This window comes from Dasypus novemcinctus, chromosome 24, assembly GCF_030445035.2.
Source record: "Dasypus novemcinctus isolate mDasNov1 chromosome 24, mDasNov1.1.hap2, whole genome shotgun sequence".
NCBI lineage: Eukaryota > Metazoa > Chordata > Mammalia > Cingulata > Dasypodidae > Dasypus > Dasypus novemcinctus.
Window position 1 is genome coordinate 1,546,365 of NC_080696.1, and position 17,585 is coordinate 1,563,949.

The window sequence follows — 17,585 nt, forward strand, 5'->3', positions numbered from 1 at the left end:
ACTTCATTGAATTGGTCCATAATACATGTTTTGAGAGCTTTAATTACCTGTTCAATATTCCACTTCTCTTCCTGGTTTTTAGTTTGTTCATTGGATTGGGCTATGTTTCCTGATTATTGGTTTGGTCTGTAGTTTTTTGTTGTTGTCTGGTCATCATTTTATCTTGGGTTTATTCTGTTGATTATCTTCTTCATCTAGTCTTGGTGTTTAATTAGTTGTTGTTTTTGTGTGCCTGTTAAGACTTCTCTTTGTCATTTTTTTCTTCTTATTCTGTGTCCTTGTTGGTTAAGTTCCCTTGAAGGAAAATATTAGGGCCAGAGAAAGCAAAAGGGATAAGAAAAGAAAAATATAATAGTAGTATTGATAGTGAATGTTAGCAAAAGAACCATGTGAGATTTAGAAGAATAGATATTGAACTCATATAAGCTGTATATAGTTATAGCCATAAAAAAGTGGTGTACCTATAATGAGATAGGAAACTGAATATTGGGAAGAATACAGTATCAATTAAAAGGTCAGTGTGGTCAGGAAAAAGGGAAAAAGAAAAGAAAGGACAATAATATAAAGAGTGAATAAATGACAGAAAACAGATTAGAGGTATTAGAGATAAAAAGTCAGAAATATTAGGGGCTAAAGAGAGAGGTAGAATGTAAGAGAAACAATAAATAACAGAGGAGAGAATAACGTAAAGGAAAGGGGATAGCATTGGTAGCCAAAATCAGTACATACAGAAAAGAGAAAATTGAGGATGAGGAAGCACAGCAAATAAAATATGTTGCCTGCAGCACTAATTTTTAAAAAAAAGGAAAAAAAAAAAGCAGAGCAAGAAAAAGAAAAGGGTGGAAAAGGGAAAAGAAAAGAAAAGGGGACCATGGGGGGATAAAGAGGAAGGAAAAACAAGAAAACAAAGAAGACCAGACAAGGCCTCAGGCAAAGAATCCTCTTTGCAATTTAATAAACTACTTAGGAGTCTGACCTTCCCCCTTTCTCCCTTCCTCACTTCCCTCTCTTCCAAGGCAGCAGGAAGGCTGTGTGAGGGCCCCCGTAGGAAATTCAAATGGGTTCCTGGTGAACCAACTCACCTGAGAAAGTAATGACTCTTAATTTCTTGAGAGAGCACCCACCCTTTGTCTGGAACCCTAAATGTGCTCTTGGAAGCCTGTAAAGCACGTCCTACTGTCCCTCTCCCTTAGGTGTGCTGCAAGGGGGTAGTTAATTTTCTGACTCCACCTTCTCCCAGACCAAGTTTCCTATCCCAGGGCGTTTAGGTACATTGGGCTCTCTCACCAGATTCGCCTCTCCTCTCTTCCTTGGCTCTCCTCAAGTCAGCTGATATGTTCCTCCAAACGCAATAAAAGGGGAGGGGCCAGAAAATTGAACCTGCCCTCCTTGGGCCCTCTGCACCTCCCACCTAAGCTCTCCCACTCCTGGAGTTAGTCTGAGACTGGAGGGGTAGGGCGGTGCCCGATTTCCAGGAGTGCTGGGCTCAGGAAACAAAGGCCCGGGAGAATGTGGACTCAGGGTATGTAGGTCTGTGAAACGTGGGCCGCAGGGGTTCAGGGGACACAGGGTTGGGGTTCACGCGTTTGGGAAACACGGGGCTTGGAAACACTGCCCCACCACCGGCAGTTCTCAGTGAATGCCGCAGCTCTTAGCCCTAGGGGGGAGGGATTTACCTTCCCACGGCGTCCGAGTTCAGTGTTCGAAACCCGCAGTTCTACCTTGAGCAAGCACCGATTCTGCTGCAGTCTTGCCAGATGCATGTCCAGACACCTCCCGCCCTGCAGGTTCCCAAAACAGCCTGCTGCAGTAGGACTCCGTCCCCACACAGCCAGTCCTTTGTAAGAGAGGTGACAACGGTGTACTTACTCAGAAGCCATCTTGCCCCCTCCTGTCCACACTTGGATTTTTAATTCCACAGCAGTGACTGTGGAAAACAGGTTTTGCCATGAGAGAAAAGAAATGTCTAAATCCCTAGCCCGTCCCTTCGGACACCAAGGCCTGAACCTGGCCGCCTCCTCGTTTCGCTCATGAAGCATCCCCGGGGCCCACAACGCGTGCTCGTCGTTACCTGGAAGGAAGAGCTGGTGGCGCACCCACCGCCAGGTAAGGCAGGCGGGACAGGAGGGACTGACAGCCTTCGCCAGGCAGGAGAGGAGGAAGAGCAGGCCAAGGGTTCCACGGGGCGCCCCGCTCATCGGGGACAGGGCTGGGGGCAGCCGCGGCAGGGGGCGTGCCTCATTTGCTGCAGCCTTTGGTGTGCCACGCAGTCAGCCCGCAGGGGCTGGGAGAGGAAGGGGAGGCGGCAAAGGGGAAATTTGTAAAGCCTGAGCTGGCCTGCACGTGTGTTTTAGAGTCCACTGCCCCAGCAGCTCCTCCCACCCCCTTATTTTGCAAAGTTATCAAAACCTTTCTACAGGCCTGTCGTGAGGACACACGTGCTTCCGAATAATCGAACACCAGGCCTCCTGGCTACCGCCATGTTCCAAGGAGCGGTAAGCACAGGTGTCTTTTCAGGTTTCGCCAACAGCCCTGTGTGAAAATATCTGTGACTTCCATTGGAAACAAAATCTCACCCGTTGTCTGCATTCATGACTGAAGGAAATGCTGATTGCCAGTGACAGGTCAGGGAAAATGAAATGTGTGTTTCCCCGTCGCTGCTCTTAGACCCACCATGGAGGATCCGAGGACCCACCGGAGCCACCAGCCTGCCAGGGGGGCCTTCTGACCCTCAGAGCCGCCAGATGAGCCCTCGTTGAGGCGGGGGCTGGGGGGCGCCGACCTCAGCGCCCTCGCGCAGGGCCTAGGCTGCTCAGACGCCCCCTGCTACTCCTGGGGTCCAGTTTCAGCAGAAGCCCCCGGGAGAACGCGCGCCCCCCTGGAGGGCCTCCCGGCCGGGGCTCGGCTAGCCGCTTCCTCGCCCCCACGCGCTCCTGGCGCAGGGCCCCGGGGCCCTGGGGCGGTGGTGGCGGGGGCCCCTCCGGGCCCTCATGTTTAAATGATGCCTGAAACGTGAGGCCCGCGGCTCCGCGAAACCTGAGCGGCCGAGTGTGCGGCGGGATTGAGGGGCCGGGGCGGCCCCCCTGCCTCCTGTCTCCCAGACTTCACCCACCGCCTTCCCTCTCCAAGGGCCCTGGGGCCCCGGCCTGGTGAGGGTGCACAGCGCCGGGCTGAGCCGAGCACCCGCGGGCCATGAGCAGCCGTCGCGCCCCTCGCGAGCTTGGTGAGTCCACGGGGGCTCTGGAGGGGGGGAGTCCACGCGGGGAATCCTGGGGGAGGGGGGAGTCCACGCGGGGGTTCCTCGAGGGGGGGTGAATCCACGCGGGGGCTCTGAGGGGGGGAGTCCATGCCAGGTCCCTGGAGGGGGTAGGGAGTCCACGCGGGGGCTATGGAGGGGGTGAGTCCACGCCGGGGCTCCTCGAGGGGGGGCAGTCCACGCGGGGCCTCTGGAGGGGGGAGTCCACGCCGGGGCTCTGGAGGGGGGGCGTCCACGCGGGGGCTCCTTGGTGGCGGGAGGGCAGGCCGAGGGGTCTGCTCTCTTGCCTGTGCATGGCCCCCGGGCGCGGAGCGGGTGGTCGCCTCTGCAGGGCGTTGGGGTCCCCGCCGGGTCCTGCTGCCTTTGCAGCCCCCGCGCAGGTCCCGTGTCCGTCTGTCCGCCCGCCCTCCGGGGAGGAGCTGTGGCTCTCTGGCCTGATGACCTTTGCATCAGGCGACCCTGGAGCTGAGAAGGACATCCGGAGCCAGGGCCAGGCCGAGGCTCCTCCAGTGAGGGCCCTGCACCCGGCTCCCCGGCTCCCCAGTCCTACAGTCCTCCAGCGCCGGGTGCAGTGAGAGGTGGAAGCCGCGCCCTGGGCGTGGGGAGCGGGGGCGGCGCGTGCCTGGGGGTCTGCGGGTCTGGGGCCTCAGCCTGGCGTCGGGCCATGTTTCTCTTTCCTCTTCTTCCTCCCTTCCCTCTCTCTCTCCCTCCCTCCCTCTCTCCCTCTTTCCTTCACTCCCTCTTTTCCTCTCACTTGAGCCCCCCAGAGGCAGCAGGCAGGGTTACTGGGGAGGGGGCAGCGGGCCACCCTGAGGCCTGGTGTCAGCACACTTGAGTCCAGCCCTAAGAGGCAGCAAACGTCCAGCAGACCAGCGGCCGGAAGCCCGCGCCTGGGCCCCTCCAGAGGAAATTGGTTTACGCCCCGAGCGCCTGCAGCGAATGAGCTCTGGGGGCCTGCATGCCTCACCTGAACTCCGAGATTCACCGAACAAGGAGCAGGCTGGGAGAGCCTGGGCCCGGCCCGCTTGCCTTCCAGCTCAGGATCTTAGAGTTAACCGCATTTTCCAAATGATACAGGGGGAGGAAGAGTTCTGATCCCTCTTTTCAACCAATGGCATGGCAAAGTAATTTTTCTGAGAAAGGAACTTTGCCTCTGTAGACATCCCCCGCCCCCCACCCCAGTAGAATATAAGCCGAAGGACCAGGATATCTTGTCTTTAGGTAATTGGAGTTCAGTTAATTTGGTGGATTTCCAGCATGTACCTTCACTGTGTTCCTTGATGGTTTGGATTCCTGAAATGAAAATCCTGACCCACTTCCTCTTTTCTGTGGGAGGTGGCACAGGGGCCACGGGGCTCCCGCAGGAGCTGGCCAGCCGAGGGGACGGGAGGAGCAGTGGGAGCCAGGGACCCCTGCCAGCTGCCTCCTGCCTGAGCCCTGGCTCCTTGGGCCTCTGTTTGGGGGTCTCTCTCCTCGTCCCCCACCTCACCAGGGCTTAGTCTCCACGAATGGGGTGCCGTGGGCAACAAGAGGGGACCTGCTTGGCGCAAGAGGCAGAGGAGGTGGCTCCTGACAAGACCCCTCCCCTCACAAGGGTGGGAGGGTCTCTTCCAAGCCCCAAGCCCCGCCTCAGCCTCTGCCGCCCCCTCCCTCCAAGGACCTGGAGGCCTTCCTGCACGGCTGCTGGGTTCGAGCTCTAAATTATGCATGGCGTGGAGTCCACCGAACACTGGCAGCTTGCGCTCTGGGGAGGAGGTCTGGGTAGGATGCGGGCGAGTTCTGGCTTTTGTCCACATTGCACATGTATCATTTAGTTGGGAAGTGAAACGACAACAGGAATTTCACCTTGGAAAGAAACATGTGAACCCCCAGGTCTTATCTGCAGTGCCTGGGGGAATGCTTGGGGCAGTTCTTCACGCAAAGAAAACCTCTTTTCTCAGCTGGTGGAGGACATGGACAGGGTTCCGGTGATGAGGCAAACAGGAATTGACTTTCTTCTTCGATGGGGGTCCTGGAGATCCTTTTCCTTGCTCATGCCCCTCAGTATTTTGTGAGGACCTCCGAGGGGTCGCGGCTGCGGGGCGTTGTCTCTGGAGCTCCCCCTCGCAGAGGTGTGTCCACAGGACAAGCCGCCCCTACAGGCTTGCTAACTTGGCATTGCCCCGACACAGTCCTCCTTTACGCGGACTTGCCAAGGACCACCTGCCCGAAGGGGGTGAGGAGGACGGGCTGGGCAGGCGCGGGCGAAGCAAGCCTGCCCTGCCACACGTACAGGTAACAAACTCTGAATGTGTAACTAGCACCTGATACCGCTTGACGTGTTTGCAGTTATCGCATCAGTCCCCGCAGTAATCGCAGTAACCGTTTGAGAACGGCAAAGCTGTTCCAGGCGGCGCGCTTGACAGCCAAGGGGACCGAGTCCCCAGAGCACGCAGAGGTTGGTGGAGGAGTCAGCCGCGAGCTGGAGGCCTCTTTCTGCCTTCGCAGCAAGCGAAGCTCGCGCACTCCCAGGACCCAGCCATGGGGCAGCGGCCCCGGCCCCCACCGCGCTTCATCCTGCCAGTGTGATCCCCTGATGCAGACCTCACCCTACAAAGCACGTCCCAGCTTCAACCCGCCCCCTCCCTGGGCCCCGCTCCCGGACCCAGCCCCGGCTCCACCGGGGCTCGCGGCTTCTCCACCGGGGCCTCGCGCTCCTGTCATGGTTGCCCAGAGTCCCACCCCCTTGCTCCCACAGACGCTCTCCTCTCTGTGCACCCCCTTCTCTTGACAAACTCCTGCTCCTCCGTATCAGCTCTTTTGAAGCATTTCCAACCATCCTAGGCAAATTCCATCACTCTTCTGTATTCCCATGGTCTTTTGTTCCTTACCCCACATTTATTCCTTTTTGAAAGAACAAAATACCTTTTATCTAAGTTATTATAAAAAAATGTTTGACTCCCTAAAAATCTTCGATACAACCTCTTGATAAGACAAAGCTGAGTTTACTGCTTACCACAGGTGATGCTTTGACAATGTCTCAGAGGCAGGAAGGCAAGGTTAGAATCTATTGAGAATTATAAATTTGACTTAAGGTGGGTCTTTCAAAGTGGGGGCTTGATTAAGACTGGGCAAGAATCACAATGAAACAGTTCAGGATGGCTGGAAACAGCAAAGCCAAGATTCTGAGGCAAGAGATTGAAAGAATCTCAGGGCACAACCCGCTGATGCTTTCCGTTGAAGAGCTGGTGGGTCTTTCAGGAAAATCCTGCGATGAACAACCACAGTACTTGCCTGGGCAGAAGACTCCCGGGAAAATTGAGTGATGCCCAGAAGACAGAGACACAGCACAAGGTCTTCTCAACGTAGATGGGCCCGTACAGGGAGAGCCAGGTTCATTCTTGTGCGTGGTTAGAAGAGTCAGTGAGTTCTACGGGTTTCTAAGACATGCAGCAGTTTCTGCCCCCAACCTCGCTACACCATTTTCCAGGCTTCAGAGACAACCACTTTCAACTCTGTCTCTTGATATTTATCTCCATCTTTTCAAACATCAAACATTTCTCAACTGTTTCTGTTTTAAACATTATCTGCTGATTTGTCCTGTGGAAGAGAGTAATTTTTCTCTCCAGCATGTTCCATTCTCACGCTCCTCGCCGTTTAGTTACATCTTCCTTGGCTAGGCCAGCAGTCAGCAGTCAGCGGCCAAGTTCTTAGGACCACATAAGCTGTTCAGAACAGTCATTTAGTAAATTATGATTACTCTTTCTACCTCCAAACCTCCCACCTCAGGAGATAATCATTGTCTCATTGTTTTGTTAGTTTTTTTATAATTTTAAAATTCACACCTAAACTCCCTGCCAGAGATCTAAACGTCTTCTCAATATGTTCATTTGTGTTGACATTTCTGTCCATTTTACCTTCTCGGAGTGGTTTCTTGTAAGCTTTATGTTCTGCTTTAGGCTGGGCTCATTGTCCTCTTTGCCCAGTGCAGAGATGGTCATCCTAGGATTTTCCTGGGATCTCTGTGTTAGACCCACTCTTTTCCTTATCTTCCCAATTTTTTTGGTTTAATCCTTTGGTTTGGTGAAGCACATCTTCCAGTAGCTTCCTGAGAAGGGATGTATGGGAGGTAAGCCAAGGTAGCCCTTACATATATGAAAGTATTTTTATCCTACTCTCCCACTAGTTTGTTTGGATATAAAATTTAAGTTCGAAATGATTTTCCTTCAGAATTTTTAAGGCTTTGATCCATTGTCTATCTTCCTTTAAGAAGTCCAGCACTATTCTGACTTCTAATCCTTTGTATGTGACTTAATTTTTCTTTCTGAAACCTCTGTTATTCATAGTGTTCTGAAATTTTAAAATTATCTGTCATGCTATGAATCTACTTGTATCAATTGTACCAAACACTTGGTCAGCCTTTTCAACCCAGTATGTCATTTTCTTCAGTTTGAGAGAAGTTTTCTTGAATGATTTCCTTCATTTTCCTTAGTTCTTCTTTCTTCAACTCCTACTACCCAAATAAAAGGATATATTTTCTTATTTTTTAACCTTTTAAAATATGCTTCTTTGCCTTTTTGGTTTTATTTTTGTGACATTTCCTCATCTTTATCTTCCAATCCTCGAAATGAGGTGTTTTTCTTTTTAATTTCTATGACCAGTTTTAATTTCCCAATATCTCATTTCTCTTCATTGAAGGGCTTCTTTTTATAATATTCTGTTCTTGTTTCATTATTCAGTATCTTTTCTTTTTTCTCTAATATTTCTGTCTTCACTTAGTCCCTGAGTCTTTCAAGTTACATTTTTTGGGTTTTTCTAAGGCGGTACTAAGGATTGAATCCAGGACCTCGTATGTCGGAGACAGGCACACAACCACCGAGCTACAGCCACTCTCCACCAAGTTACATTTTAAGTACATTATTTTTGCCTCTTTCAGATTAAAGGTTGTCTCGCATGCCTTATAATTCTTGATGGTTTCCTGATATTATGGAGAGTGGCAGACAAAAGTGCCCTAGAAGCTCCAACCACGCATAGAGCATCAACATAGAGAGGTGGGTGGGTTCTTTGTTGGGAAACCTATAATATCAGACCCATTTGACCGGTCAGGTTCCCCAGCAAAGACCCTTCCAATGCCCTGCTTGGAGGGTGAAGGCCGAGCTGCCATGTCCTGGGAGCCTGGTGGGGTTTCGGGTTGGGCCTACAACACACAGGTTAATTTCATTCCCGTGTTTGGTTCTGTTCTCCCACCCCCAGCAGTGCCTGGCATTCCCCAGTATGGAAACAGTTTTTCCCTCTCCAGAGAATAATCCTTCACAGTTTGCTGGGAGGAGGTAAGGGCAGTTACTCTACAGGAGGGCGAGTGTCTAGGTCAGCTCCCAGACAGTGTTCTTCAGGTTCACAATCTTTGCCCAAAACCACCTCCAAAGGGACCTGTTGCTGCTAATCCCTGGATCTTTGGAGCACTCAGCAGGGTATATTTGGTTGATTCTCAGCTTTTTCTACTGTTGGCTTAAGATCTTGCTCTCTAAGGGCTAAATCAGTTTCTACTCATCCACCTGCTTTCCAGCTTCCAAATGGTATTCTTTTCTCCACTACTGTTCTCCTCATCTATGGAGGAGAAAGAAAATCTGTAGTCGAATTGGATTTTGGAGGGTTTCAGAAGGCATGAAATTGGGTAAGTGTGTTTCGGTGAACTCCACGAGTCTGCCTTCTTAACTAGCCCAGGATCTTTGAAGGGCAGGGACCATTCACTTCCAAATCCCTGTTCTTCTCAGAGACCATGAGAAGTAGGGCATGCCCAGTCAGCAACCACCTTCTCCCGTGGCTTCCATTACAACCTAGATGCTAAGGATTCTGAGATTTCTCTCTCCAGCCCAGCTTTTCTCCTGAGCTCCAGAGTATATCCAACTGTCCATCTAAATGTGTCTCAGGGACCTCATGCTCATCATGAACCAAACTGAATTTATTCCTTTCCCCTCCTGAAACTGCTTCTCCCCCATGAGCTGTCATCTTGGTTTGCAAGCATCATCTCCTGGCTGTCCAGGTGCCCACTCTGGAAGCCGTCTTTGACACTCATTGCTCTCCCCCATCCAGCCTTTCACCCAGTCCTGATAATAGTGCTGCCTGAAGTTTTTTCTCAAGTGTGGACCTACCGCATCTCCCTCCACTCTTGCTCAGGCCTCCTTTTTGGTCTCCCTGTCTCCAGAGAGATCCCACCTAGCTATCGCCAGGGCAGCCCAGTGACCTTTCCAGAAGCACAAAACTGATCATGTCATTTCTTTGCTAAAAAACTGTCAAGGGCTCTCCCTACCTACAGCCAGGGTGGCCACCTTGTCCCAGTTTACCTGGGACTTTCCCAATTTTAGCACCAAAAGTCCCTCATTCTAGGAAACACCCAGTCCCTGGCCTGGGGTAGTTCCCGTTTTAAAACGCACGTCCTGGAGCCCTCCCCAGACCCACTCTCTACCGAATCACTGCCCCACCTTCCTCTGCTTGTTCAGTCTCAGCTTAGATGGTGCTTCTCCAGGAAGCCTTCCTCAGCCACCCACACCTGGATGAGGCTCACCTCCGTGCTTCTCAGATCATAGAACTGGTCACTGTTTACCTCCTCAACCAACTCAGGACTCTGGGGAGGGAACAGTCTCGTCAGGTTATTTACTGCTATATCCCTCTACCTCGACAGTGTCTGGCATACACAGATGCTCAGTAAAGGTTTTGGTGTGCTTGAATGTGTTAGTGAATAAAAAAAATGCATCTCTTTTGAGTTCTTGCCAGCAGGCAAGCACTAGTCCACTTGGTTTGAGACCCGAGAAGAGAACCTTGGGTGGTTTCTCTTTAAACCTGAACTCAGGTTCCGTCCACTGAGTCCAGCACGCTCCAGCCAGCATTGCACTTGCACACTCATTATCTCAGCTGAATCTCCCCACGGCGCTTTGAGGTAGGAGCCTGTAGGTAGAGCAGGTTCCCTGTGAGGAGAATCCTTGTGCATGTGGCGGATCGAGGGCAGGCTCTGGGGAGAAAGGCAGTGAAGGAGGCAGGGCCAGGGAGGCGCCAAGCAAGCTCGGGTGCAGCTGGGGTCTAGCCTCAGCCTGGTCCCACTGCAGCTCTCAACAGGAGACCGCAGACGTGCCTGGCCTCGAGGCAAGGGGGCTGGGCTTGGTGTTCCTCTCTCAGTTACTGACTGGCTGGGGACTGAGTCGGAGGAGGAGGGACTCGCACTCCCAGGCATTTCCCGACAGCATCGCTCCTATCAGCACAGGCAGGGCCCCAGGGAGAGCAGCTGTGCTGTGAGCCTTGCAGGGCAGCTGGGGGAGGCTGCAGAGGCCTGGCGACGGGGGGCCAGTGGACATCCTGATGCACCCCAGGAAGCTGGCTCAGAGAGAGAAGCCCCTGCCCAGGCTACCTCGGTCAGCAGAACCAGACTCCAAGTCCGGGCTCGGGCTGCCCAAATCCAGCCCCGCTGTCAGCAGCCAGGTCTGGTTGCTGTTTCAGAATGTGAAAACTCCAGGGTCGGGAGGCAGAGGAAAGGCCTCTGCAGGTGCAGCCCCGGGAGGCCGGGAAGGCGTGGACTGGACTCAGGGATCGGAGAACAGGAGGTTCTGCGGGCAGTGCCGGGTGGCAGAGCTCCGCTCACTCTGCCTGGAGCCTCGCTCCAACATGGCGGTTGAGGAAATAATGCTCACGGCAGAAGAGCCTGAAAGGGCGGCGTCTGTGGACCATGACAAGTGTCCTTGCAGGTCAGACTCAGGCGGTGCCCACCCTGACCAAGAGGCACAGGCGTGGCAAGGCGGGCTGCAGGCCCAGGAGGGGACAGGGTGTCGCTCCCTCGAGCTGCATCTCTAGAAAAAGAGGGACTATTTAGACCCATTTTACAGATGATGAAACTGAGGGGCAAAGATAAGTAATTTGTGCCCAGAGATTATAAGTGTTAAAACTAGGGTTTCCAAGCAGACCAGTCTAGGTCCAAATAAAATAAAATGAAGGTCTTATTTCTGGCCACTGTGCCAGTGGAATGAGGCCCTTCCCAGAAGCTGGCCTGTGCTGCGTCGAGCTGAGGACACGCACCCGCAGGAGTCAGGGGGGCACGAGGACTTCCAGGGTTCCCCGCACTGGGTCAGGGAACGCGGGCAGCAGCTGTGCGCAAGCCCCCGCCCGGCTCGCTGTTGGCGAACGCTCCCGCTGCACGACAGGTTTGCTCAGCCAGGGACCAGGCCGCCCTCTAACCCCCGGCCAGTGTGGCCGCTCGCCCCCGTGCCTCCCTCCTGCCCGCTGGGGCACGGCGGGGCACGGCGGGGCAGCCCCTGGAGAATGGGGCCTTACGAGCCGGCCTCTGCGGCGGGGGCGGGGGGAGGCGGCTCGGCCCCGGGGGGCTGCGAGCCCGGGAGGGGAGGTGCGGGCGCGCGCGGGGGGGAGGGGGGGGAAGCCGCGTCCACCCCCAGGCCCGGCCTCCCGGAGGACCCTCGATTTCTCGCAGGGAGCACCTCCCGGGGGCCGAGGCGGTGGGGCCAGAACTGTCCCTTTCCTGCCCCCGCAGGTGACGGGGCGGCCAGGAGACCCCCCGGGAAGCGGCCCCCGCGAGCCGAGGGCCCGGCGGGCAGGCGCGGCCCGCGGCCGAAGGGGCAGGCGCGGGGCAGCCGGAGCCCGGGGTCCCCGCGGAGGCAGCCGGCGGCGCGCGCGAGACGCCGCGAGGAGTCGGGGGGCCGCGGGCGGAGCCCCGCGGAGGGGCGCGGCGCGGGGAGCAGGAGGGCTTCGCTGCGCGAGCAGAGCGCACCCCCGAAGGAGAGGGGGGCTCCGAGGAAGGCGGAGCCGCGGGCGCGGCCGAAGCAGCGCAGGTGAGCGGGTCTCCGCCGCCGCCCCGCCGTCCTCCCCGCGGGGGCCGGTCCCCTCTGCAGGCGGCCGCCCCCGTCGGCCCGCGGGTCGGGGGGAGCCACTGGCCGCGGGCAGCTCCCAGCCCAGGCGCCCGGTGCCCGCGGCGGAGGGGGCGGCGGAGGGGCGGGAGCTGGGGCGCCCGGGGCCGGGGGCCGGGGTCGCGCCCCCGCCGTCTGGGCGTTCCCTCGTGGGGACGCGGCGCCGGCGCAGGCCTCCGGCCGCTCAGCAGCACCCGGGCTTGGGGGTTCCCGGGTTCTGCGGCCCCTCGGCCCAGCAGCAGCGGCGCCGCGGGCTCGTGCCAGGGCCGGCTCCGGATCGGCCAGGCAGGGTTCTAGGCCCAATTTGTGCTTCCAGTTTCAATGCGACATTTCCCTCCCTCCCTTTTACAACGGAAAATGATGCTTGGGTTCTTGATGTGGTTACTGGAAAACTTCCAGCTATGTTTGGAACAATTTAGATATGTGGCTGTTTTTTCTTTTTAACTTTAAATTTGACGAAATCCGATTACTGACCAAGTACATCCGATGAAAACAGCATCTGCATGAGATGCGCTGCAAGCACAAAATGAATACTGGATGGTGAACACGCAGTACAAAAGAAAGAATGTGAAATATCTCAACTTTATATCCATTACATGTTGAAATTATATTTTTATATATTGGATTGGATAAATATTATTAAAATTAATGTGTTTCTTTTTACTATTTTAACGTGGCTCCTGGAAAATCTAAAATCACAAGGGGCCACACTGCTTCTGGACAGCGCTGCGCCGGCTGTGGGGCGGGCAGGACGCTGACACCGCAGGCCCCTCCACGGCCGCGGGCTCTGGGCTTGGGCAGGGCAGGCGGTGCGCAGAGGCCTCACCTGCCGGCTTGTGCCCGCCCCAGGGCACCTGAGGACACGCCTCCTCACTCGCTCCTCTGCACCCCCCCCCCCCCACTCCCGCGTCTCCAGATCTTCCTCCTTGGCCTCCGGCGCCTCTGGTGGTGAGTCTCTGCCAGAGGAGGAACTGGCCTGCGTCCTGGAGCGGCTGGAAGAAAAGAAGTCGCTCATCGCCACCCTCCGGACCCAGCCCTGGCCCATGGCCAAGAAGCTGGCGGCGCTCAGGTGAGCCGCCCGGGCCAGCAAGGCCTCGCGCAGAGGGGAGCCTGTTAGAGGCCAGGCCCGACGAGCCGGGGTGCTCCCGAGCCCCAGCTGAGGCCAGCTCCGGGCAGGGGCTCCGGAGGAGGAGCCTCGCAGCCCCCTGCAGGCCCGCCCCTGCCTCGCAGCCCCGCAAAGGCCCGCCCCTGCCTGGCTGACCCCTGCCTGGCAACCCCTTGCCTGGCGACCCCCTGTCTCGACACCCCCTGCCTGGCTGCCCCCTGCAGGCCCGCCCCTGCCTGGCTGACCCCTGCCTGGCAGCCCCTTGCCTGGCGACCCCCTGTCTCAACACCCCCTGCCTGGCTGCCCCCTGCAGGCCCGCCCCTGCCTCGCAGCCCCCTGCAGGCCCACCCCTGCCTGGCTGCCCCTGCCTGGCAGCCCCTTGCCTGGCGGCCCCCTGTCTCGACGCCCCCTGCCTGGCTGCCCACTGCAGGCCCGCCCCTGCCTGGCTGCCCACTGCAGGCCCGCCCCTGCCTGGCTGCCCACTCCACCCCAGGGCCTACCTCATCCGCGGGCTTCTGTGCCACCCTCAGATCTCGGTCCCCTCCTCAGAGGCTCTCCATGGCCCAGTCAGCTAGTCCAGAATTCCCTGTGTTCTTCCAGCCCCAGCCGCGTGGCTCGCTCCCCTGGAGGGCTCTGTTCCTCTGTACCGGGAACACAGGGCGCTAGCTCGCATCCCACCCTAACTCCAGACGCGCCTGCAGGCTGCTCTGGGAAAGTCGTCCTGCCAGTGGCGCAGGCCGTACCCACACTGCTCCTGTCTTCGACTCTGCCGTGCGGCTGGCTTCCCCTGAGAGCTGCCACACCAAGCATTTGTGATTCTTGTGCCCGCTGGACTTTGAGGTCAAGGGCAGGCACACGGCTTAACTTCTGGTTTTGAATAAAAACGTCCCGCCTTGGCTTTTCTGACCCTTGCTCTCCCTCCCCTCTACAGAAAGCCCATCCAACGCCTCCTCCCCGAATCGCCTTGCTGCTCAAGTCAAACTCCTTGCCCTTTTCCATGTGCTATTCAACCATTTCTCAGCCATCTTCTGACACTTTTGGTGTCACTGCTTACCCCAAGAGGCAGGTCAGAGTCCAGCGCCACGATTCCCGGCAGAGGCTGACCAGGGTTCTGGAAGTAGCACCCGGTGCCGAGGGCGGTTTTATACCTGCACGGTCCAGTGCGGCAGCCCCGGGCCTGACACGGCTCTCGAGAACCCGGAATGTGGTTAGAGCACCTGAGGAACTGATTTTTTCCTGTTTTGTTTTATTTTAATTTATTTAAACTTAAATAGTCGCCTGTCGCTAGTGGCGCGGTTTGGACGGCGCAGCTGGGGCGGTGGGCTGCCTGCCCCCCCTGCCTCCTCTTGGAACCCCTGCTCTCTGCTCGGCAGGGGTAGAGCCACCATCTGCCCCTCCAACACGCTCTCCCCACTCAGGTATCACCTGGACACATCTTTTATTAACAGTGGAAAAAGAGCAAGCTGGGTGCTCATGGAAAGAGATCTCCAGCTGCCTGGTGGTCTGGGGACCATGAAAATCCCCGAGGGCCGGTCGCCCCCGAGGGCAGGACTTCCCACTCCCAGCAGGGTGGGGGTGGCTGTGGCCCTAGAAGCTTGAAAGTCCGTGTGCTCTCAGCGGGGCCACGTCTCCAGCGAGCAGCGGGTCTCTTCCCTCTGGACACGCCTCCCGCCTTTTCCTCCTCTCCTGCCCGCCCCCAGGTGGAAGGCTCTGGGCCTCCACTAAGCCAGCGCCCACCTGGCGATGCCGCCACCCTCCTGAAGAGCCAGCCCAGTGTCCCCTCTGCAGGGGAGCCCCTTTCGCCTCTGCACCCAACTGAGACCCTCACTGCCCTTCTGACCCCCAGGCACTGTCTCCTCACTTAACTGGAAGCTCTTGTTTGCAGAACTGTGTTTTACTCCTCTTTAAATGTTATCGATTTTATTTATAGCCCACCCTTGCCAGCCACAGTGCTGCGTGCTTTGCGCCTGACAATGCATGTGACCCTCACAACCCCCCTGTGATGTAGATACTGTCCTTGCTGACCCCATTTTACTGACGAGAGGGAACGGAGGCACTGGAGCCATCCGATAATTTGCCCAAGGTCACGGCTGCTAAGTGGCCCCGTCAGGATTGGAACTCAGAAATTCTGAAGCTTAATTTGTACTCACCTCTTGAGAATTATCACACACTTTAGAATGCACCTCTTTACCTGCTGCATGATTTCCTCTTCTAGCAGTAACGTCTCCAACTACATATAATGACCCAGACTCCCAGCCAACTTGTGCATAGTTGCAGTAGACAACCCAAGAAGGACGGCAAGGCACCGAGAGCACAGCGGTGCAGGGGCTGCTGCCCAGTGGTCTTGCTGGCTGCTCGGCCCCTCTGGGCTGGTTTCCTTCTCTAAACCGCTCTGCATCTCACATTCTTCACTTGTAAAATCTGCCTCATGGGATCGTCCTGTGGATTGGAAATATTTCTATAAAGTACAGTTAATCAATAATAGTTATTGTTATTGTTAAAGCGTGAACCTCTTCGTGCTAAACATCATGCTGAGCCTGAGAGATGAGGTTGGGGTACAAAGATGAGTCAGAGAAGGTCATGGACATAATAATGATACAAGGTAGAAAGTGATGCTGGCATATGAGCATCTAGTGCCTGCGAGTCAGGGATGTTTGCTCTAATCACAGGATCAATCAGGTATGCCCTCTACTTGGTTAGAAGCCTGATGTCTTAGAAGATTCCCAAACTGCTTGGCTTCTTCAGAGAGCTCAGGCGATTTCAGCTTCCAGGATGCGCTCTTACTTGTTCCTTCCCTCAGTACAACTGAAACCCCGAGACATTATATACGACAGCAAACACAAGAAGACTCTGGAAGGTGAAGAGAAGCAGGCAGACCAGCTAAGGACCTTGTGAAAGAAACCACAAGTTGGTGAATTCCCTGGGTTTTCCTTTTGCCTTATGTATCCCGGACTGGATCCTGGAGAAGCCAGCAACCCAGAAGCACCAAAGGATGCAAACAAAAAAACCCCAAGAAAAGCCAGCTCTCTCTAGCCAAAGGACCAGGAAAGGGGCAGACTAGCAAGACAGAAAACTTTTAGACAATACCTGTTCAATTCCAGCCAAACACCACAAAGAAACCTGCAGCTCCTCATCCACCAGCACTGGCCAAGTGGGGAGCCTCTACTTCCACTTTTGTCAGCCTTGACAAACTGCCCAACCCACCCAACCCCCCGACATACTCACACGAGCAGTGTTAGAGGAGGTCTGCTGAAATACAAGATTATGGAAAGATCCAGAGCTTTGTGACATAATATATACAATATCCAGGTTTCAGTTGAAAATCACTCATCATTCCAACAACCAGGATGAGCTCAAGTTGAATGAGGGGGAAAAAAAAGCAACAGATGCCAACACTGAGATGACATGGATGTCAGAATTATCTGGCAATGATTTTAAAGCAGCCATAATAAAAATGCTTCAGTGAGCAATTATGACTGTGCTTGAAGCAAATGAAAAAAATAGTAAGTAGCAGCAAAAAAACAGAAGATATAAAGAACAAATGAAATTTTAGACCTAAAAATACAGTATCTGAAATAAAATTTCATTGGAATCAATAGACAGAATAGAGAAGGAAATCAGTGAACATGAAGATGAAACAATAGAAATTACCCTATCTGAACAACAGAGAAAATAGACTGAAAAAAGGTGAACTCTGTTCACCCACATGCCTCAGGGACATGTGGGACTATAACAAAAGAGCTAACATTAGTTACACTGGAGTCCCAGAGGAGAGGAGAAAGAAAATGGGGCTGGAAAAGTATTCAAAGAAATAATGATGGGAGCGGAGGGGCTCAAACCATTGGTCCCCTCTCTCCCACACGTGAGGTCCCGGGTTTGGTGCCCAGTGCCTCCTAAAAAGAAGATGAGCACACAACAAACAAACATAGACAGCTAGCACAAAACAATGAGGGAGGGAGAAATAAAAATCTTTTTTAAAAGAAATAATGATTTTAAAGTAGTTGAAGAAATAATTACTCAAATTTGTCAAAAGTTACAGATATAAGAAGATGGATGAATCCCAAATGGCATAAACACAAAGAAAGCCATGCCGAGACACATCATAGTCAAACTTCTGAAAACTTGAAACAGCCAGAGAGAAATGATACATTACCAATAGGGGGAAACAATTTGCATGACAGAAGACTTCCCATCAGATATTATGGAAGGCATAGGAAGTGGCACAACATTAAAAGACAGAGATGACAAAATGAAATTTTAAAATGACCCAACTATCCACTGTCTACTAGAAATTCACAAATATAATGACATAAATAAGTTTCAAGTAAGGGATGGAAAA

At 54.5% G+C, this 17,585-nt stretch overlaps 1 protein-coding gene across 1 annotated transcript in view; it reads left to right on the forward strand.

Moving 5' to 3' along the window:
• Positions 1–2,030: 2,030 nt before the first annotated feature.
• Positions 2,031–17,585, forward strand: part of TMC2 (transmembrane channel like 2) — a 90,702-nt gene continuing 75,147 nt past the window's right edge. The window contains 6 exon segments of the mRNA XM_058287449.1: positions 2,031–2,106; positions 3,130–3,223; positions 3,588–3,827; positions 5,585–5,751; positions 11,769–12,066; positions 13,058–13,210. Of these exon segments, the coding sequence (XP_058143432.1) occupies positions 2,031–2,106; positions 3,130–3,223; positions 3,588–3,827; positions 5,585–5,751; positions 11,769–12,066; positions 13,058–13,210 (1,028 nt within the window).